This window comes from Rhinatrema bivittatum, chromosome 6, assembly GCF_901001135.1.
Source record: "Rhinatrema bivittatum chromosome 6, aRhiBiv1.1, whole genome shotgun sequence".
NCBI classification, from domain to species: Eukaryota; Metazoa; Chordata; class Amphibia; order Gymnophiona; family Rhinatrematidae; genus Rhinatrema; species Rhinatrema bivittatum.
In genome coordinates, this window is record NC_042620.1 from 163,213,712 (window position 1) to 163,237,899 (window position 24,188).

At 43.8% G+C, this 24,188-nt stretch overlaps 1 protein-coding gene across 1 annotated transcript in view; it reads left to right on the plus strand.

Moving 5' to 3' along the window:
* Positions 1–24,188, plus strand: part of ABCA12 (ATP binding cassette subfamily A member 12) — a 615,834-nt gene that overhangs the window by 378,249 nt on the left and 213,397 nt on the right. Inside the window, exons 28-30 of the mRNA XM_029607914.1 lie at positions 742–919; positions 1,484–1,702; positions 17,208–17,404. Of these exons, the coding sequence (XP_029463774.1) occupies positions 742–919; positions 1,484–1,702; positions 17,208–17,404 (594 nt within the window). The remainder of the gene's footprint in view (positions 1–741; positions 920–1,483; positions 1,703–17,207; positions 17,405–24,188) is intronic.

Genomic DNA, 24,188 nt, shown 5'->3' on the forward strand with positions numbered 1-24,188 from the left:
CGACCTTCCCCTCCCTTCCCCTATCTAACCCACCCCCCAGCCCTACCAAAATCCCCCCCCTCCACCTTATCTCGGTTTTTACGCCTGCCTTGGGCAACCAAAATCCCCCCCCCTCCACCTTATCTCGGTTTTTACGCCTGCCTTGGGCAAGCGTATCTTCCATGCGCCGGCCGAGTGCCGGCGTGCGAACCTCTAGCACGGCGGCTGTGCTGGAGGCCTCGGTCCCGCCGACGGGCTGGCATCCCACCATGTCTCCGCCCCCGAACGCCCCGTTTTGCAAGCCCCGGGACATACGTGCGTCCCGGGGCTTGCGCACGCCACTGAGCCTACGCAAGATGGGCTCGGCGCGTGCAGGGGCAGGAAGGGGAAGGTTTTCGGGGGTTACGTGCATATGTTACGTGCGTACCCCTTTGAAAATCTGCCCAAAGAGTACTACATGCAAAAGCAGCAAAATATCTACAATATTTGTAAAGAGACAAAAACAAATAGATTTCAACTGGATTCAATTGTCTGTATTGGACTGTAAAGTAAATAGAACATATTTCTGACTTTTCTTGGCATTATTAGAGTATTTTAGTATATCCCCAGTGGTATAATTTTCCTAATTTGCATGGGTCTACAGGATACACTGATTCATTCTGGCCTGAAAATCAAAGGAAAAGATATACATTTGACTCAAATAGAGTAAGTTTTGGATTGTGAATAATTTTTTTTTTACAGACTTCTTTTTAAACTCTGTAGGTGACCTTTCTTCAAACTTTGAACCGGAACCCAGAGCACTCATTGCTGGAATTTCGTTGCATGGACTGACCAAAAGATATCAAACCAAATCAGTAGTTCATAACCTGAATCTTAACTTCTATGAAGGGCAATTAACAACACTCCTGGGACACAACGGAGCTGGAAAAACAACTACCATGTATGTACTGCTTAGTAGAAGTCTGCTAAATGTATTAAGTATTCTACAGTCTATCGGGTTTCTCATTATATAGCTCTTACCGTTAAGTTCCTTTAGACTTTCCTCCACCCAGTTTTAGCATCCTGTTTTATTATAACTTCAGAGTTTTTCTTCATTACACTTGTTACAGTTCTGTTTAGTTATCTATATTACACCCCCTTGTTTAATGTAAACCAGCATGATGTGATACTAATCTTGAATGCTGGTATAGAAATACATTAAATAAATAAATAAATAAATAAAATAAATTATAAGTGCCTTAGCACTTAATTCTAGAGAACACCTTTATATAACTGGACTCTCTTAATAAGACTCTGTGCTATTAGATTCTCTCAAATATGTGTCTCTTTTCTATAGGGATTCCAATACATTAGTTCAATTTGCTATGCATTATCCATATTTTCTAATAAAAGCCTGAATAAGAAGGTGGGGAAGACATTATCAGTCATTTACTAATGAGGTTTTATTTTTCCCACCACATAGGCCTTGAATTAGGAATAAATTATTTTCTCTTTGATCTTATAGTTCCATGCTAACTGGGCTATTCAGTGCCTCGTCAGGCACCATCCTTGTTTATGGAAAGGACATAAGGACTCATTTGAACCAAATCAGAAGGAGTATGGGCGTCTGCATGCAGTACGATGTGTTATTTGATCATCTCACCACTAAGGAGCACCTTTTGTTGTATGCTGCTATCAAGGCACCCCAATGGACCAGGCAGGAGCTGCATGATGAAGTGTCGAGGTACTGCAATATGTAGGAGGGTGAAGGAAAGGTGATTACAAATCAGCAAAACAATCTGATTTGTTAGCCTGACAACAAAGTTTGCTTTCCTAAAATTGCTGTTAACCACTGTGCCACTGGAGAAGCCATTTTATGTCTTTATTCCAAATAGGGGGTCTGGGTTCACTCTCCATTTTGAGCACTTGTTTTTGCTCTAGTCACAAAAGATGGTGCCTCAGTCCTTTAGTATGACGAGTACTATGCAAGATGATTTTACACTGTTGCAACATTCTGGCTCCAAAGAGTTTACAACCTGAGTTTGAGCACAAGGGGGGGGGGGGGGGGGGGGAGTGCTTTGCTCAAGATCACACTGTGAATAGAGAATACGAAAATGAAATGGGCAGTTGCCATGTCTTATGCTGCATGCTCTAAACACAGGCAATCCAAAGTGATATTTCCTGATGCTTAATTATCTGGGGCCTGATATTCAGCCGGAAGAAAAATAGGACTTATCCAGCTATCTATCGACCGCTGACTATTGGCTTAAATTCAAAGGCAGCTAGAGAGCTAGATAAGCCACTTATCTGGTTATCTCTTAGCTGGAGAACTTTGAAGATGGTCAGTGGGCAGATTGGGATGGTGCTACTTAGCCAGATACCTTATCCAGCTAAGGGGGTTATTTTCTGAAGCTCTATCGCGTGCGTTAGGGCCCTAACGCACACAATAAGGCCATATCGCATGCGAAAAGGGCCTTTTCACATGCGATATAATGCAAATTAGGGGGAGGGGAGGAGTCAGGGTGGGCAGGGGGCGGAGTCAGCGGTGTCTTCACTGCCGGCAATAATGTTAGTAACGTTATCATCGGCAGTAGCATGCCGAATAGCACCACTTTTCACAGTAGCACTATTCGGTGTGAAAGCCAGCAGCCAGCGCACCGCCATGGTGCGAAGGCTGCAGGCTTTTGCAGGCCCAGCCCCGCCTTCGCCCCTGCCCTCGTTTTTGCAGGATTCATCATTCTGTGAGGAATGATGAATCCAGGCCTAAGTTACTTAGCCATTTAGGATTTCAATATCTAACCCTTGATATCCCAATGGGTATTTAATAAATAGGAAATATTCAACCAAGATATCAGTATTGTTACTAGAAATCATTGAATTTTGAAAAGGAACTAAAAACACAACTCCTTAATGTTAATACTTTAAGGGGCGGATTTTCAGAGCCCTGCTCGCGTAAATCCGCCCAAAACCGGGCGGATTTACGCGAGCAGGGCCCTGCGCGCCGGTAGGCCTATTTTACATAGGCCTACCGGCGCGCGCAGAGCCCCGGGACTCGCGTAAGTCCCGGGGTTTTCGGAGGGGGCGTGTCCGGGGGCGGTCCCGGTCGTCGCGGCGTTTTCGGGGCATGTCGGCAGCGTTTTGGGGGCGGGTACGGGGCATGGCTACGGCCCGGGGCGGTCCGGGGGTGTGGCCGCGCCCTCCGTACCCGCCCCCAGGTCGCGGCCCGGCGCGCAGGAGGCCCGCTGGCGCGCGGGGATTTACGCCTCCCTCCGGGAGGCGTAAATCCCCCAACAAAGGTAAGGGGGGGGTATAGACAGGGCCGGGCGGGTGGGTTAGGTAGAGGAAGGGAGGGGAAGGTGAGGGGAGGGCAAAGGAAAGTTCCCTCCGAGGCCGCTCCGATTTCGGAGCGGCCTCGGAGGGAACGGGGGTAGGCTGCGTGGCTCGGCGCGCGCCGGCTATACAAAATCCATAGCCTTGCGCGCGCGGCTCCGCGCGTATCTACTAAAATCCAGCATACTTTTGTTTGCGCCCGAGCGCAAACAAAAGTAGGCCTATTCGCGCTCCTTTTAAAATCCGCCCCTAAGAGGTTAATTTTGAAAAGGTCTCCATATACAAAATCAGTATATAATTGTGTAAGTAGCATGTTCATGTGTATGTGCTATTTTGGAAGCATCGTGAGTACGTGCATATTTATGGTGTCATGCATAAATGTTAACAGGGAAAAAAGGGGTGATTTAGGGGTGCTCTGGGGCAGGGTTCTGAAATTTGCACACAAGTTGCTATTTCATACATGATATATGCACATACATTACTGAACTTCTCCATACCCTTTCACACCTGTTAATTACTATAAGTCTCAGAAGTGAATTTGCACTTCTCTTTTGTTTCATGTGTTTGGGTGGAAAGACTGAGTTAAGTGATTGGGAATTCAGAGTGAAGTGATGGAGAGTCTGGGTGAATTGGTGGAAGTGTCAGTGAACTTGTAATTGCAAGTACCAGCACAAGTATTTTAATAGGTGGAGTATGCACATTCATTATAGCAGTGGTCCCCAACCTTTTTTGCACCAGGGACCGGCTTCAAGCAAGACCATTTTTCCATGGCCCGGCAGGGCAGGGTGGGGGTGGGGGTGGGGCAGGGCTTTGGTCATATGGGGGTGGGGTTATGGAGGGGGTTGGATTTTAGTGCATACTTATCATTTAATTATGATATTTATATTGTGAATGTGACTCAACTCACCATAGGTTCAGAATGAATGGGAGCACTGGGCTTGTTTGCCTTGTTTTCCAAACTTCACACCTCTCTCCTCCACCTGACGCCTTCCCTCTCATGGCCTCCCCTGGCTGTGAGCACCAAACCAAGCTCCCAGTCATTCTCACACTGAACCCCAGGCAGGCTCCCATTCATTTTCACACCACTCCCTCCTCATCCCCCAGGCATGCACACATTCATTCTCACACACACAGACCCCCAGGCAGGAATCAATTTATTCTCACACACACACACACACACACATATACCACACACAGGCAGGCACCTATTCTCACACATACAAACCCCAGGAAGACACCCATTCATTTTCATACACAGACACACCCTCAGGCAGGTACCCATGCATTCACACACATATACCCCCAGGCAGACTCCCATTCATACACATGCACACACTAAAAGCAGAGACCCCCTCTCTTTCTTTTGCCAGCTACCTCAGAGCCTCTTTCATTCCTCTGCTTCCACTGTCACTGCTGCCGTGTGGCTCTTGGGGAGGTGCTGATTGCTGCTACTGGCACTGAAGCCCATTCTGCTGCCTCCTCTGTGCAGGCCCCATGGACTTCCAGTTCCTCCATGCATAGTGAAAGTGCTACTTTTGCACATTCCCAAAGATTGCATGTGTCAATCAGTAAAAAGTGATTTATTTTTTTATACATTTGCTGTCTAATCTTAGTTTTCTAATCGGTTGGTCACAAGCTTTTTTTTTTTCCACCTTCCCTTTCTTATTTTTTTGCCAATTCCTTTTATATTGTCTTTTTTTCTATTTCTTTTCTCTCCATCTGTCTTCTTCCCTCAAACACACAGTCAGGTTCTCATTCTCACATGCTTTCTCTCTCTCTCACACACACACACACACACACACACACACACACACACAGGCTCTCACTCTCACATGCTCTCTCTCATACAATCATTCATAAACACAGTCTGTCACGGGCACATGCTGTCTGACTCTCACACACACAGGCTCTCTCTCACTCCCACATGCTGTCTTGCTCAAGCACAAGCTCTCACTGTCACATGCTGTCTCTCTCACACACACAGAGGCTCTCACATGCTTTCTCTGCAAACATTCAGGTCTTCACTCCCACACACAGTCTCTCAACTCACTCTCACACACAATCTCTCAACTCATAAGAACATAAGAACATAAGAAAATGCCATACTGGGTCAGACCAAGGGTCCATCAAGCCCATCAAGCCCAGCATCCTGTTTCCAACAGTGGCCAATCCAGGCCATAAGAACCTGGCAAGTACCCAAAAACTAAGTCTATTTCATGTTACCATTGCTAATGGCAGTGGCTATTCTCTAAGTGAACTTAATAGCAGGTAATGAACTTCTCCTCCAAGAACTTATCCAATCCTTTTTTAAACACAGCTATACTAACTGCACTAACCACATCCTCTGGCAACAAATTCCAGAGTTTAATTGTGCGTTGAGTAAAAAAGAACTTTCTCCGATTAGTTTTAAATGTGCCCCATGCTAACTTCATGGAGTGCCCCCTAGTCTTTCTACAATCCGAAAGAGTAAATAACCGATTCACATCTACCCGTTCTAGACCTCTCATGATTTTAAACACCTCTATCATATCCCCCCTCAGCCGTCTCTTCTCCAAGCTGAAAAGTCCTAACCTCTTTAGTCTTTCCTCATAGGGGAGTTGTTCCATACATCTCATACACGCACACATACACACTCTACAGGCCCTCAGCCTCTCTCTCACCTCTGGGCCTCTTCTTTACGGGTCGCCACAGGATGGGCTCTGCAGCGGCCCTGGTCTTCTCGGGCGGCGCTGCTCCTCTTCTGCACGCAGCTGATGCTCCTCCTCCTTCCTGCCCACGCGGCTCCGGCAACATTTTTCTTCCTGGGCCGCACGGGCAGGAAGGAGGAAGAGCACCTGCATGTTTAGACGCGACCTTTTTCTTCGGCCGTGGTGACGTGAGCTCCACCACGGCCCTGCTGATCTTCTTGCTGTGTGTATCTGGCACACAGCATAGCAGTAGTTCACCGCTCAGCCACCAGTGGGATGAGGTCCACCAGCGGCCAGCGGCGGCTCGGCGCCCCCTAATGCTGTGCTTCCACCGGCCCTGGGCAGCAGGCAGCACATTGCCAGTGTTTAGTGCTGGTCTGCGGCGGTGCCGCGGACCGGCAAAAAACCCCAACAGCCCGGTCCTGGTCCGCGGACCGGTGGTTGGGGACCCCTGCATTATAGTATACAAGCCTCCATGTATAACTCTGGATTATTATATGCACATATTATAATTATTATGTGCATAAAATATATGTGTGTAATTTTATAAAATGGGAAGAGAAACTAATCATGTTTCTTTATTAGAAATGTTTGCGCATACTGAAACATACATACTTACTTTGGGGGCAGAAATTTGTGATTTTTTATAAACTGTGCAGATTCTAGCATAAATCTCCATGAGTCCACTTATAAGCACATTTGTTGATTTATGCAGACTATTTAAAAGTTCTGCTTTTCCTCCCATATCTTAATCTGTAGAGCTCTAAACCAAAACAGGAAATTGATGACAAATTACTTTTCACAGGTGACTATGATCAAGGTGACTGTGAAGTGTTTGCAAACATTTTGATTCTATTTCAATGGAAATGTCTGTGTCATGCATGATGATATTTTAATCATTTTAAGCTGTTTAGCACTCAGTGGGCAATTCACCAATTTTGATACCAGAAAGGAGTCTGCGGTGAATAGTTATTTGGGCAGGCTAGCAATTAAAAAAATGTGGAACAAAGTTAGAGCAGAGGGTGCATGAGAGGTCAAATAGGAACATATAGGGCCCACAATGCTCTGAGCCATGGAATACATTAACTGCTTCATTCTCTTGAGTATGAGTCAATAATCACTTTTCAGTCAGAAAAAATCGCTCAGGTGATGTCAATCTCTATAAGAAAAGGAATGGAAACCATGCTAAGCATGCAGGGACAATTATGTCAGTGCAATTGAAGAGTTTTGCTTGCACAAACCAGTCAGCACATCACCTCATTTTCATACTCTTTGAAACATTTATTCACCTTGGTTCCATGGGAACCAATGAGGATACCCCAATGCACAAATACACATAGATAATAAACACACACACACACACACACACACATACACATACACACACACACACACACACATGCTTATTATAGTCACACAGGTTGAGTCCTTGGAGCTCGCAGGGCTCCAAGGACTCCAAGGATGGCAAAACATCCAAGGATGGCAAAACATCCAAGGACTCCAAGGATGGCAAAACATCTTGGCTGGACACAGCTGGAAGCTGGACTAGCACTGAGGATAGGCAGGTGCTGGATATGCTGGATGAGGCTGGGCAGGCTGGTCAAGGCTGGACAGGCTGGGCAGGCTGGATGAAACTGGGCCTGAGGACTGGATACTGGAGCAGGAGGGTAGTGAGATACTGAGCAAGGGCTGTGGCAGGATATAGACATAGACTGGGCATGATACTGAGCAGGGACTGAGACTGGATACAGACACAAGCTGCGCAGGATACTGAGCAGGAACTGGGACTGGATACAGTATGGTGCAAGACAAGGCAATGGCAAGGCAGGTAATGGATACTAGGGACTGGACTGGGCAGGGCACGACAAGACCAGACAAGGATAAGACTAGACAAGGCAGACAAGAACAGGTCCGGACAAGGACTAGACAAAGACAACACTGAATAGAGAACACTGAGGCCCAAAGAAAACAAAGCAGAAAGCCCATAGGCACCAGGTATAAAACCAAAAGGCCATTAGACAAAGAGAGGCCTCGATAGGCTGCAAGGCACAAGATACAAGAGACCCAGAGGACACAAGGCAAGGAAAAGTCTGAGTAGGCCACAACACAAGGTGCAAGGCAAGAGCAGGCCTGGAGGCCTTAAGGCCACAAGACAAGGTGCAAACGAATAGTAGACCCGGAGACGACAGAGCAAAGAAAGGCCCGAGTAGGTTGCAGAGCAAGGTATAAGATAAGAGCAGACCTGGAGGACACAGAGCAAAGTAAGGCCTGAGTAAGCCACAGAACAAGGTATAAGGTAACAGAAGACCCAGAAGCCACTAGGAAAGGAGATGTCTAGATAGGTCCAGAGCAAGGTACAAGGTAAGAGAAGGCCTGGAGACCAGAAGGCATGGAGCAAGGTAATGGAGGCCAGGGCAGAGAGCCAAGGGTGACTCCATGAAGAGGCATAAATGGACTGGACAGGCTGGCTTAAGTAATTCAGGAAATGCTGGTTCAGGTGGCCAGTGAGGAGATGGCTCAGATAGCTAGGAGCAGAGCTCACTGGAGGCCTCTACTGGCAGGGAGGCATCATTGCAGACAGAAGCAGGGCAAGGTAAGGCTGCACAGCAGATGAAATTGTGACAGTGAATGAGCAATCCAATTTACTCCTAAGATGATATAATCAACCAGTGACAGAGTATTGAAAAATGAATATGGAGTCTGACATGGAACAGGCATTGCAGTGGTCACATGGGTAGAGGATCATTAGAAGCGGTCGTTGACAATTCAGATAATGTTAGGTTTCTACCCTGATAAAATGCAAACTGCAAGAGTGCTGAAAAAATAGAGAGTGGAGATAAGGTGGACCAGTGATGTTTAATGATTGTACAGATGTCTCCAATCCTACTTGAAAAGGGTAGCATACGTGCCATTCTGTCAGAGGGTGTGACTGGTGACAGGGAAACTGAAAGGTCCAGATTTAAATGTAAAGCTCATTTGTATGCTTGTTTGAATATTCATAATAGCTAACCTCTGTCAGACTCCATATCCATCTTCCAATACCTTTCTCTGGCCAATTATATCATCTTAGGAGTAAATAGGACTGCTCATCCAGTGGTATTGTAAATGGGATAAGTTGCACTTGCCTCTGGTTGTATGTAAGTAAAATAATTCATTAAGTTAAAACTAGAATTTATGAACACTGTTCTAGTATTTGCCTCTCAAAGTGCGACGCTCCCTTGGTCCCCTATTAGCTGGATAAAGGTCATTCTGTTACCGATTTTAGAATTTTTGTAATCGACATCGACATGACCACTTAGCGCTCTCATGACAGTGATTTTTCGATATTTAATATAATGCAAACAGTGTTGAATTTCTGAATTGGGATCCCTGGCACTCAGGAGATTGAGTAGGCCGTCTTTTTCTGATATATGCTCTTTGAGTTCATTTTGATTTTTTTTTTTTTTTATTTCCTGTGGTAGGACTACATTTTGAATTTCAATACACGTGACCCATTGTTAACCAGACTAGACCGTTTAGTCTCTCTTTGATTGGCTCCTTGCTGTAAAACTCATACCTTATTGGTCAGCTTTGTTTCTTGATTTTTTTTTTTTTTATTAAAAAGCTATTTTTTTAATAGCACTTTTTATAAATCTGTCTTGATGTTTGCATTGATCCAGCATCAATTCTACAGAAGCCGTGTCTTGTGGTAGATTGTTATTGTGTCAGTTTCCACTATACTGTATGTAGCCATATTCTTAATTTGTATTTTGATTCCCTTTATTGCCTTCATTTTGTCCCTCCTGATGCAGCTTCTTTGCAAAACACAAACCGTGTTGAGGGACATACTTGATTATCGATGTGATTAACAAGTGACTCAAGCAACTCTTTATACAGTTTTTTCTGGAACTAATATCATATTATCTTGATTAAAGGAGATGTTTTATGGGTGTTCTTTGCTTTGACTCTGTATTTAGCATGCCCTTGTGGATCATAAAACTACTGGTTTACACATCTTAAGATCGATAATATTTTGGTGTGTCCTTACTATACTCCACCTAATTCCAGTGTGTAAGTGACAGGCAGCCAGTAGAGTATCTTTAACATTGGCTTATATGGTCATAAGTTTTAACAACTAAGCAACTGTGTTTTCAAGCATCTGAAGTCTGTGGATTTGATATTTAGGCAGGCCAAGTAATAAAGAATTGTAATAGTCAATGCGTATCATGACCAATAACCATACTAAAGTGAGGTCATTTTTTTCCAGATATGGACAAATATATATTCCACAGATGGAAAAAAACAAGTTTTCACTATGACATAATATATTTTCCTATTGTTAAAGCCAAATCAAACCAGACTCCAAAAATTGTTACTTCAGCACTTGGAATTGGGGACACTCCAATTACCAATGCGGACTTTTTAACCATAAAAGTGCAATCTTATTATGCTTTAGTTTCAGCTTATAATATGCCAGCCATTGTTTGATTTCCTGTACAAAAATATTCATATAAGCTACAGATTCAGAGCGAACAGTATCCAAAGGGCAGTAGATTTGTATATTGTCAGCATATTTCACATATGAAAGTCCCCGAGACTCTATCAAGGTGACAAGAAAAACAAGATAAATATTAAAGTTGGGGAAAATATAAATCCCTAGGAACTCCAGAGTTTAGTTCCCAAGACTGGGAAAAAAATTCTCCTGTTGAGTCCTATGCAGTAAAAAGGAAGAAAACCAGGTAAAAACTTTAGCCTTCACACCAATATCTACCAACCATGTTAACATCTGTTTGTGGTCTGTGGTTCTCAAAGGTGGCAGACAGATCTAACAGAATTATGAAACATTCTTTCCCTGAATCTAGATTTCTAGGGGAATTAGCTAAAGTTGTAGAGTGCTCAAATTGGCAGGCGAGAGATAGTGGGATCAATGCTTGCATTCTCCACATGGTTTTATCCAAGCATAGGAAGTGAGCCTCTTTCAACAGAAAGAAAGTTCCAGAATGAGGAGTCATATAATGAATGTGAAAGAAGGTAAACTCAGGAGTAATCTAAATGAATATTTCTTTATGGAGAGGGTAGTGAATGCATGGAACAGCCTCCTAATGAGATTGTGGAGAAAAGAACTGTATCTGAATTAACACATAAGCATCAGATGAACATATATGATGTCTGAAAGAGAGGTAGGGATTGTAAAGCTGAAATAGTTGGGTGGATGGGCAGACTAGATGGACCATGTGGTCTTTTTCTGCCATCATATTTCTATTAGTTATGGCTAGAAGTGTAGACTCTGTGCTGTGTTTCTGGCAAAAGCCTGCTTGTCTACTTGCCAGAATGTTGTTATCCTCTAAGAATTCAGAAAGCTGCCACTCTACCACCCTCTCTATTAATCTCCCAATAAAAAGATGGGAGATGGATCTCAAACCCAAACACTGAGAATAATCAGAGAAACCTTGTTTCAAAACCAAGTTAATTATAGCACTTTTGTACTGCTGTGGAGGAATATTCTCTTCTAATGAGCCATTAGTGATAGAAGCTACAATTTGTGGTCAAGGAATATTTAATTTTCTCTATTTTGGAGTGGAAAACGTTTGCCGCACTGTTGGCTATTGCCTCATTATTAGCGAAAAATGAAGAAGAATTTAAATCAGATGTTGATGGTGCCTTCAGACCCTTAACGATTTGGTACAGTTCATATGATCTGTTTAAAAATGAAACAAGCTTAGCTGAAAAATATGCTTTATTTTATTTCTCTTAAACTGATTGGGAGCAGTGGGGCATTTTCTCCATTATCTCTCAAATTTCCTATTTATATACCTCAGATTTTTTTAGTTCATCAGAGAACATAAGAAGTTGCCATACCTGGCCAAACCAAGGTTTCATCAAGCCCACTATTTCCAACAGTGGCCAATCCAGAATACAAGTACCTGACAAATACCCAAAAATGAACATAGTAACATAGAAATGACAGCAGAAAAGGACAAAATAGTCTTCCTAGCAAGCTTCTTATGGTAGTATCTATGGTATTTTATGGTAGTAAATAAATCCCAGAAATAAGCAGCAGTGGCTATTCCCTAAGTCATTTTGATTAATAGCAGTTTATGGACTTCTCCATGAACTTGTCCAAACCTTTCCTAAACCCAGCTATGCTTTATCCACATCCTCTGACAATAAATTCCGGAGCGTACTTGTGCATTGAGAGAGCCAAGGAACAGTCTTGTCAGTTTTAATGTTTCTTACTTTTAAAGGAACAATGTTGTTAATAATATTTAATTAGTTAATAAGTCTGATTTTATCCATTCCATTTTGCCCACATAAAGGAGTCCACATGGGCACTGAATAACATACACCACAAAAACAGAGCATCAACTGGTAGAATTTTGTGAGTAGTATGTCTTCCTAGCTCCCAGTTGATCGAATCGCTGTAATTCTACAATATAGGAGTATACTGAGCAATTTCCACACTGCTCATGTCCTTGTGCAATCAGTAATTGAAGCAGTCCAATTTCATAGGAATGAGGTCTCAAATCAGCCTACACAATCATATTAACTAGGGATGTGAATCGTTTTTGAACGATTAAAATTATCGTCTGATAATTTTAAAATCGTTCTAAACCGTTAGAGTACACGATACAATACAAATGCCCACGATTTATCATCAGGAGCATTTATATTGTATCGTTAAATAGGGCACGGGAATTATTTGGGGGAGGGCAGGAAAACCGGCACACCAAAACAACCACTAAACCCACCCCGACCTTTTAAAAGAAATTCCTTACCCTCCCCCACCCTCCCGAACCCCCCCAAAATGTTAAGTTACCCGGTGGTCCAGTGGGGGGGGGGGGGGTTCCCCGGCGCAATCTCCCGCTCTTGGGAATTATTTGGGGGAGGGCGGGAAAACCGGCACACCAAAACAACCCCTAAACCCACCCCGACCTTTTAAAAGAAATTCCTTACCCTCCCCCACCCTCCCAAACCCCCCCAAAAACCTTTTACATGTACCTGGTGGTCTAGCAGGGGGTCCGGGAGCCATCCATTCAATCGTGCCGTGAGGGTGCTGCGCTGGAGGTTTCATAATGGCGCCGATCTTCTTTGCCCTTAACTTGTCACAGGGAGCGACCTGCACTCGAATCGTGTTGCCATACGGCTGGCGCCATTTTGAAAATGGCGCCGGCCATATTGCCGTACGGCAACACGATTCGAGTGCAGGAGGTCGTTCCCGGACCCCCGCTGGACCCCCAGGGACTTTTGGCCAGCTTGGGGGGGGCCTCCTGACCCCCACAAGACTTGCCAAAAGTCCAGCGGGGATCCGGGAACGACCTCCTGCATTCGAATCGTGTTGCCGTATGGCCATATGGCCGGCGCCATTTTGAAAATGGCGCCGGCCGTACGGCAACACGATTCGAGTGCAGGAGGTCATTCCCGGACCCCCGCTGGACTTTTGGCAAGTCTTGTGGGGGTCAGGAGGCCCCCCCAAGCTGGCCAAAAGTCCCTGGGGGTCCAGCAGGGGTCCGGGAGCGATCTCCTACGCTCGCGACGTCTGGGGACAGGAACCAAAATGGCGCCGGCGCTACCTTTGACCTGTCAGCAAAGGTAGCGCCGGCGCCATTTCTATCAAATGCACCCGTGGCCCGAGAGTGGAACATCACACTGGGACCCACCCACTGGACCCCAGGTAATTTAAGACATTTTGGGGGGGTTCGGGAGGGTGGGGGATTTATTTTAAAGGGTCGGGGTGGGTTTTAGGGTTGTTTTAGTATGCCGGTTTTCCCGCCCTCCCCCGATTTACACGATATTTAACAAAACAAAACTGCGACGATCCCATTCCCTCCCCCCCCCAGCCGAAATCGATCGTTAAGACTATCGATCACACGATTCACATCTCTAATATTAACAGACACAGGAAAAAGCTACCATTAGTGTAAATATAAATGTATGATGAATCGCCAGCACTGGCCAATGTTTGTGAAACATTTTTCTGATCCGAATGATTTAAAGGCTCTTAAGCAATGCGTAAGCAATCATTTGGTTATACTGAGATATAACTGCTGGCTTCTCTGAAAGTAAAGCTTCACAGCATATAATGCCCTTTTATAGGGTTTCGATATGCAATATCGATGATAACCTCGAGCAAAAAATCTTTCATTCATTTCTTATGCTCTAAATTTATACTCAGCTACTGAAGAACAAATATGGCATAACCAGAAAAACTGACTTAATGGCAGAATCTGTCAAAATTTATCATCATTATTATCATTACTGTGTTTAACTTTGTACTGTGAAGAGGTTGTATCAGCTCCGTTCCTTTAGAGATCCAGTGAAACATACAATTTAATCAGGAGTGCCTAGGCTTTTGCACACAGCAATATCTCAATCCTGAGTGTGAGTGCATGTGTATAGAGTAGGTCCCAATAATGTACACTTATGAGAATGATTGTGAGAAAGACGGCAGTGTACATGCAGATAATGTTCGTACAGTTAATAAGAACTGTCAGTGCTCCTCTTTTATGCACAAATATGCTGCTACTGTTTAATGACAATGAGAAATGGCTCCAAATGTTTTATGTTTTTATGTGTTTGTAACCCTTTTCTCAGAAGAGACATTTTCCTTTAGGGCACACAAAAATAATTTATATGTTGGGGCAGTCTTCCGTTTCTACTTGTCCCCTCCTCCTTGTGAACCCAGGGGTGAGTCCTTTCTGTAGAAGAAAAGCTGGCGCTTTTGGCCCAGACAGTGGGGTGTTTTCCTTAGTAAGTATGTAGCTTGTTATCTAAGGTGGTGCTGTGATGGTTCTTGGCTGGGACAGATGAGACAGGACACAGAACTAGGTATACAAAGTGATAATTTACTGATTTAGTCAAAACTAAATCAATGTCCAATTTGCAAATCATCTGATGTGTATTTTCTTTGTGTACAAGGTAAGGACTCAGTCTCCTAGGGTGATTCCTAACACTCCTGACTTGAGTGTATAAGAGGGCCAGTCTTTGGGGGAATTCCTATTCTGTGCAGGATCCCCTTAAGCATAAATAGTCCTAACTAAGTTTCAAGTTGTTCTCTTCTCCCCAGCCTATGCCTGTATCCCAGGGTCTTCAGTGTTTTTTTTTTTTCTCCTGTCTCCAATCTTGATCTTTTATTTTGGATCTCTCAGATGGAAAGGTCTGTAACTGATAGAGATCAGGCACCTTGCCCAATCTCCAAATGAGAAGAGGGGTGACAGAAATGCCTCCTCTCAACAAAAAGAGAATTTCCTTCCTAAATTTCCAAAACTTTCTGGGGTGACACTGTCACCGCTGCTCTTCTCTGTTCTAGAAGGGTACTGACAGATCTTACGTGGCCTGGCCTCCGGATTCAGGGGATGGCCGACACCAAGAGTGTCAGGCTGCAACACAGCAAAACAACTCTCAAAGTAGTTACAAATCCTAAAAACAGGCTCTTTCTCTAACTTGAGGTGCATCCAACCTTGCAGGGAATACACAGGAAGGAGTATTGTCCACAAATATTCTCAAGGGCATGTGGTCATATTGGGGCCACATATTTCTATGAGTGTTATGATGTAAACCGCTTTGAACCTGGTCTAAGCAGTTTATGCATTATTTAAATAAATAAAATTAAATAAACATACATCTGATAGTTTTTTTCCAATTCCATTTTTATGGAATTGGATAGAGCAAAAAGAAGGAAGTGTAGAATTCATTTTTCCTCCAGTAAGCGGTAACTGAAGTTAGTTGGGTAAACAGGAGAGTGGAGCAAATCTATTTAGGGTAGAAGCCTTCGGGAGGAAAATAAAAGCAGCCTATCTAATAGAGATGAGCTGTCAATTGCGAATGGAGCTCAATAATGAGAGTATAGGATGGTCCTTCCTCCTCTGCCCTCCAAATATTTTTTGGTCCCTTCCAAACATCCTTTTGAAAGTTTGAAAACACACTGAATGGCAGCTGAATATCCCTTTTTACAACAGTAGATATTCACCAAAACCTATAATTTGCCTTCTGGAAACCAAAGCTTCTGAGAGTGAATCAACTTCTTAGTTGTAAATGTGAAGGATTCAGTATTAATGCATTGTTTTCTTTTAGCACTATAATCCTGTGCATGTATATATTATCAGTCTATCAATACATCTCTCCTACTCTCCCTTTGTATATATATAAAATCATTGTTTCCAGAAACAGTATAAACATAGACATTTGAAAGTTACAATTTAAGTTAATTTGGGTTGCTTGCTGGAAAGCTGCTTATAAATTGATAAATTAAATAAAAAATTAGCACCAAAGAAGTACCTCAGCTGTACATACACGCACAGTTTGCGTAGTCATTTTATTTATTTATTTATTTTTAACTTTTATATACCAATGTTCCTGTATAGTATACATATTGCACCGGTTTACAAAGAACTTAACTGTCGCTGAGGGCGGATACAGTGAACATGTGGTACAGTAAAAACTGAGAAAACAATGAACAAGAGGTACAATGAACAAGAAATACAATAAACATGAGCAAACATTGAACGTGTGGTACAGTAGAGGTCTACTGAAAATAAAAGAGCCAAAAGGCTATACGTGATGACATTTCAAAATAAAACTTTGGGAGCAGGGCCGTCATAGCGGGGAGAACTGGAGTAACTTATAGATAACAGGTAGGGTTAACTTAGCTCACGGGCAAGTTTAAAGGGAAGAGACCAAACAGAAATGCATTAGGAACGAATGGTTTAAAGGTTCATGGAGGGACTGAGAGAAGACTACTAGCAGCGTATTGATCAGCAGCTAGGTTGAGGAACAAATGTAGTCTCTGGCTCCTGGAGTATTTGAAGAGCCGGGGGATGTATGGAGAGCAGGTAAAATTAAGAGGGATTACAGTTGAAGAACTAGTCTATAGTTGGACATGACCAGTGGGGCCTCTATGAAAGGATTATCTATCCGCAAAAGCCTGGCTGAAAAGCCATGTTTTCAGCTTCTTTTTGAATACCTGGTGGCAGGGTTCTTGGCGGAGGTCCGGAGGGAGTGAGTTCCAAAGGGGGAACTCCTGGTTACAATAATAGTGTTGTCAATGCTTTTTTCAAAATAGTATAGCTCTGCATAAGTACTGACCTCTATGGAAGAGATCATTCACTCTAGAGGAGTCTGCATATATGTCCTTGAAGTAGTACAATGCTTGACATGCACATCTAGATCCTGTTAGAGGACAAATTGCTTTTATGATTCATGTAATCTGATATAGTGCATAATATTCATTACTGACTGTATACTGAACTTTTTAAGGATTTTGAAAGACACTGGGCTGTACAATCATCGTCACAAGCAAGTTGGTAATTTATCAGGTGGAATGAAAAGGAAACTGTCAATAAGCATTGCTTTCATTGGTGGATCAAAAGTGGTTATCTTGGATGAACCAACTACAGGAGTGGATCCATGTTCTCGACGAAGCATATGGGACATCATATCTAAACACAAAGCTGGTAAGAAAAAACTGAATATTAAAATGTTGAATCTCAGTGTAGCAGACTACTGAGGCATCAGTAGGTTGGTTTTCCATTTTCAAAAAAATTATTTCAACAAATCAAGTGAAAGAAGTGATGGTAGAGTAAAACTTATTTTTGATTGTAAAATTTAGATTTATAAGTATAATATTTCAGTTTTAATGGAGACCATCACCTAATTTGAACCTCTGAAATTTTTTTCACTTTAAAAGGTAAATGTTAATTATATCTGAAGACAAAGAATTAGGCCTGATTTATTAAGGCTTTTCTCTCTTTTTGTTTCTAAGATAAAAAAGAAAAGCAAACTTGATAAATCAGGCCTTTAGAAGGATGTAACAGTGGGAAAAGCTTTTTGTTCTCTCATATTGCAGAAAACTTAGAGTGGTAATAGCAAATTATACATCTTGCCTTAAATTCTTCATTTCATGCACTAGGCAACACTAAGAACAATTTTATTGGATATGCAGAATGCACGCATTTTAAATAAAAAAAAACAGACATTCAAAAATGTATATTCTAGAGCAAATAGTCATAGTACTTACACCTAGGACAGCATCTGACAGGGACATTTTACAATATCCTTAACTTGATTTCTGCAGCCTTTATACTAGTGTAACAATTACAAAAAGCCCTTATATTTTTGTGGATGATGAACAGATGAGAAAATATAGATTCCTGTACTCTCCACAAGAAAGCTTGGGTAGTTGTGAAAAAAAATCCAGTACACAACTCTGCCCAGCCAAACCCCATAAGCTTTGCACCTCCTAATTGATCCCTTTACCCCTCCTTCCTCATCCCCATCCTCATCTTCTCTATTCCTCCATGAATTTGGCTCATACCAAAAATGACAAGGGGACTCTGATTTGGAGAATAAAATTATCTCAACATTTATTCTGTATTATATTTAAATTTCCATAATAAACAGGGTCCATCCAGACATAAACCAGTTATTAGGCACTCGTATTTTCATTGCCACCATCTAAGTGGATCCACCAAGGACTCTGGAATGGCCTAATCACCCCTTATTTCATAGTGGTGACGTTTTATTATCATAGAGTTAGATGGCAACGAATGGTCAGACCTCTCTCCATTACAAACATTTCAGGGTAAGGAGGCCCCATCCAAGCATGTGTTGGTCAGATTGCCCTCCTGACTTCTAATTGTTGTTCATTTTAGCAGTAATTGTAGGGTGCACCCTGGCCGTGGAAGCTCATGAGCAGACAACCATCATAAGTGAACTTGAATAAAATTCCATGCAATGCTGTAAACAGAAACATAGCTAAACCATATTATTAAATACAGAGGGGACAATATTCAAAAGTCATTTAGATGGATAACTTTTAGACAGATAAAAACGGGTGTTTCGGGGCATTCCAGGGAAGAGTTGAGCTATCTGGTTAACTTAGCCGAATATTGGGTATATCCAGTTAGGTTAGCTGGGTAACTTTAGACCTGCTTCTTAGTAGGTCAAAAATTATCCAGCATTGTGAGACTGGATAACCTGCCACTGAATCGAATATCTTCAAAAGATATCTGGTTAAGTGGCGATGCTAATGAAAAAAAAAGATCCCGAGCCTAAATGCCCTAACCAGTCCCCTCCTCCCTCTCACCTGAGCTCCAAAGGCTTAGCTCTACTGCTTGCTCCCAAAAATTCCCTGCATTGGATGGGTTACAAAAATTAGAGGCTGGAGTCAGTGACAGTCTCTTCTCATCCTCCACCCCTCACACCCAGATACAATTGTTTTTTATTTTGTTTTGGGGTGGTTTTTTTTCAAAAAACTCTACCTCCAGGTTCCCCCTCCTTTCTCCCTCAACCCTAACCCTTCCACCCTTGCTAGACTTTAAATTTCAGTTTCTCTTCAGCCCAAATTGTGGTAGCCTTCTTTAGGACTTCATGACGCCTCCGCAACATTTCAAAGATTGGTCGACCACCTGCTCTGTCCACATCAAGGGTATGCAGCCGGCAACTTGGATTACATCGTGATCTACAGCCCTGATTGGAAGATGCATTTTAGCCAACTCCAGGCAATGCTAACCAATCTGAAGAAAGCAGGTTTAATAGCTAACCCTAGACAATGCTTGCTGGGAGGGCAAGAGGTCCAATATCTGGGCTACATCCTGGAGAAGGGCAAGGTGCATCCACAGACCAGGCAGATTCAGATGTTCACCCAGGTGCCAATCATGCAAACCAAAGTAAAAATTAGAGTATTTCTAGGCCTTACAGGATATTACAGAATGTTTATTCCCAACTACTCAGAGAAGGTGGAGCCTCTCACAAGGCTATTGGTATAGAAAGCATCAGAGAAAGTCCAGTGGTTATAGGAAGCAGAGAAGGCCTTCAGGGCCCTGAAGGAGATGATATGCTATGAACTGGTCCTGATAAGCCTGAACTTCACTGAACCCTTCATGGTGCAGACCAATGCCTCACACATTGGCTTGAGAGCCATCTTAGTCCAGGAGAAGTATGGCCAAGAAAGTCCCATAGCTTACATTAACTTCATGCTGATGCCACATGAAAGGCGTTACTTGACAGTTAAGAAGGAGGCCTTGGCAGTCAAATAGGCTTGCACTATTACCTGCTGGGACAGTACTTCATGCTCATAACGGACCACCAACTGCCCAATGGTTGAAAAGAAACACGGAGTCCAATGCGAGAATGATGAGATGGTTCCTGGCATTACAGCCCTTCAATTACAAGATCTGACATAGGGCAGGAAGGGAGCATGCCAATGTGAATTTCCTGTCAAGAGATGTATCCCTTGTCTAGGCAGATACTCATCCCAGCAAAGCTGAGCTGAGGGGGAGGTTATGTGAAAGAGTATACAGAAAAATCTCTTAGACCACCTTAAGGGACCAAGTACAGCAGTCTCGCCCAGTCCTCCTTAGGGTTGAGACCTGCAGGGAATCATGGGTAAAGAGAGGAGCCCATCACCAGAGTATAAGACTCAGAGCCTAGAAGGATTAGATAGGCTCAGGGGAAGAGACAGAGTCCCAACATATGAGAAGTCCTGCTAAGTTTAAGGTTTGAGACTGATATTGTTAAGACCTGTTGTGTTTAAATTTGGGACTTAACTGAAGCTAAGGTGAGCTGCCTCCAAGTGATTTCTTTGTGCTTTGCATTACTCTTTGTTATTTGTGAGATACCTGAAGCCAAGGTGAGAGGTCTAAGTTGTTTTATTTTGCTGTGACTACACTTTTGTTTGTGTTCACTGTAAATAAACTGCACTTAAGGAACAACCACAGTCTGCCTCCCTTTTTCCTCTGGCTGTGTCCAAGCCACTACCACTCAAGGTACCACAAGCACATACTATTTCCTGAAATGAAACACCTGAAAACTTTGGGGGTTTTGTTAGATAGGTGGAATTCATTTTGTTTGAAATGATCCAAACTGAAAATGGCCATTTTCAGTTTGAATTCTTCATACGTTTCAAACTAAGATACATCCAAATAAACACAACTTGAGGAATGCCAGTGTAATGCACCCTTGACTGCTTACCTTGCGGGGCGTTCCTAGGTCTGGGACCGACTTGGCAGGAGGCCCCCCCCCCCCCCCCCCCCAGGGCAGACTCCATCGGTCCTCACGTTCTTGGTGCCTGGAGCCTCCACTTGGGGAAGAAGGTGTTGGTGGATGGGATTTCCCTCCCTTCACCACAGGAAAACAAATGGGACTGTGAACAAGGCTGGCAGTATGTACAAATATATACAGGTTTATTATATTATATAAGCATATACTTTTCTAAATGACTATGTACATCACTATTAGGATGTCAAACAGCATACTTATCAACTTCTGGTTAATAGTCTCAGGCCACACAACTATATACATTTCTATAAGGTAGCAAGAACATTTTATAGAAGAAGGGACCTTTTGTGTTCCTGCTTAATCAAGTGTCATTATAATCCTTCTCTTTTTTTCCCAAGTCTCACCCATGTAAAAAGATGTAACTGGGCTGGTGGGCAGTATTGGCCTGGGGGGGGATCCATTGTATCTAAATCGCTAACATGTCCTTGGTGCCACTTCCACTCTGCTGAAAGGTCTGTGCCAATGCTGGATCTACGCTCTTCTAGGGACCTGTCTCTACCTGTCACTGGGGTCCATACCCTCCTAGGGGACCTGACCCCACCTCCTGGAATGCTGCTAGGCTTCAGTTCTTTTCCTTTGGTAAGAGGGTTTTCCCTGGCTTTGGTTTACAGCTTCACTAGGCTCATGGAGTCTTTAGTGTTCAGTGATTCAGGACCTCTGCAGTCTCAGCTTTCAGTAATTTTAGCTCTACTAAGCTCATGGCCAGTCATTCACTGTTACTCAGCCTGGATGGGTCACCTTCTCTCAGCCAAAAGGCCAAGACCCAGGCAGGACCATGGAAAGATAATATGTGCACACCCTTCTATCCTGCTGGCTTTTTTTTCTGTTGTCTGGGAACTAGGTACCCCCTAGGTAACTCCCCTAGTTAGTCAGGGTGAGAATCTGTTTGCTTCCTAGTACTGTTTTTTTAGTTCATTTCTCTCATAAATCCCTTTCTCTTTCAGAATTCTCCAAAGTAGGACTTTCCAGGGGGCTGTGATATGCAAATTCCCTACCTGAGTCTCTAACTCATCTATTCAATGGTCATTTAAGCACCTTCACAGTAAGGGGACCGGCAACCTTTTCAATCTCATTTTGGGTTTTCCTGGGCTGGTGGCTCATGTTACATAGCTACATTGTCCTCTATTTTTTCCTCTGCTGAAGTTCACTTAAATGGTAGCATGTTCTTTAACCACCATCTCCCTTGGGAGGTGGATTTCACTCTCACCCACTTAAATTTCTTGTTGTCCTCAACAAGAAGCTACTCTCTTGCATGCACCTCCCCTTTAGACCAAAGTTTCAAGGCATCATTTCCTTACTTTTGGGTATTAGATAGAGATGTGGTTCGTTTTTCGCCCAAATTAGGAAATTACACAAAATTTCCTAATTCGTTGTGGTTTCAGAGGCCCCGAAACCCGAAAAGAATTTTCCCCGAATTTCGGGGAAATTTCGTTTTTCGGGTTTGCCTGGGGAGAGGGGCACAAATTTTGTTTTTTAATTAAAAACCACCCCAAACCACCCCAAACATATAAATTAACTATAATACAACACCCCCCCCTGATCCCGATCCCTCCCCAAGACTTACGAACATCCCTGGTGGTCCAGCGGGGTCCCGGGTGCCATTTGATCCTTCATGCCCATGTTGTGCGCTATTGCCAGGCTTGCTCAAAATGGTGCCGAATAGCCTGAACTACCATGTCACAGGGGCTACCGGCGCCATTGGTGAGCCCCTGTCACATGGCCATCGGCGCCATCTTGTGCTCCTGTCATGTGACTGGAGCTGACCAATGGCGCCGAAAGCCTCTGTGACATAGTATGGGCAAAGGCTATCGGCGCCATTTTGATTACTGGCAGCCGACAACGAAATCGCTCCCGGACCCCCGCTGGACCCCCAGGGATTATTGGCAAGCCTTGGGGGGGTCAGGAGGGGGCTTTGCATGCTGGCAGGCCTATGGAACATAGGCGCACCGGCGCGCAAGGCCCTGCTCGTGTAAATCCGGACGGATTTACGCGAGCAGGGCTTTTAAAATCCGCCCCTATATGTGCAGTTGTAAGCATGCACCAAATAACTCACATACTGGCTCCTAGGGGTGTGCATTCATTTTCAACATATTGGCAATCTGCAACATATAGGGCCATATTCGTTGTATTCATGGGGAAGCAAAACGTATCGCGATTCCCACGAATACAACGAATCTTCACTGAATTATTCAGCCATCTAAAGGAGCGAAATTAAACAAAACCCCCACCTCCTGACCCCCCCCCCCCCCCCAAGACTTGCCAAAAGTCCCTGGTGGTCCAGCAGAGGTCCGGGAGCCATCTATTTCACTCATGCCGTCGGCTGCCGGTATTCAAAATGGCGCCGATAGCCCCTGTGACATAGTAAGAGCAAAGGCTATCGGCGCCATTTTGATTACTGGCAGCCAATGGCACGAGTGCAGGAGATCGCTCCCGGATCCATGCTGGACCACTAGGGACATTTGGCAAGTCTTGGGGGACCCTTCTGTCCCCCACTGGCAAGTCTTGGGGGGTCAGTTCCCCCCAAGACTTGCCAATAATCCCTGGTGGTCCAGTGGGGATCCTGGAGCCATCTCCTGCACTCGGGCCGTCGGCTGCCAGTAATCAAAATGGTGCCGATAGCCTTTGCCCTTACTATGTCACAGGGGCTACGGTGCCATTGGTCGGCCCCTGTCACATGGTAGGAGCAATGGACGGCCGGTGCCATCTTGTGCTCCTACCATGTGACAGGGGCCGACCAATGGCACCTGTAGCCCCTGTGACATAATAAGAGCAAAGGCTATAGGCACCATTTTGATTACTGGCAGCCAACAGCCCGAGTGCAGGAGATCGCTCCTGGACCCCTGCTGGACCACTAGGGACATTTGGCAAGTCTTGGGGGACCCTCCTGACCCCCACTGGCAAGTCTTGGGGGGTCAGGAGGGTGGGGGGTTGTAGTTAATTAAATTTTAGCCGGGAAACGAATAAGAATGGAATGCATGAACGGATTGGGGGCCCCCCCCCTTGTCGAATGCAATGTATCTGCCCCCCCATGAATACGAATACCGAATATCATATTACAACAACGCTGCAATTTCTGCATTGGCTTTCAATATCATATCATATTAAATACAAAATTCCCATTATAATACACAATTTAACCTATAATCCCTTATCAATTTGGTTATGCTCAATGCTAAGACT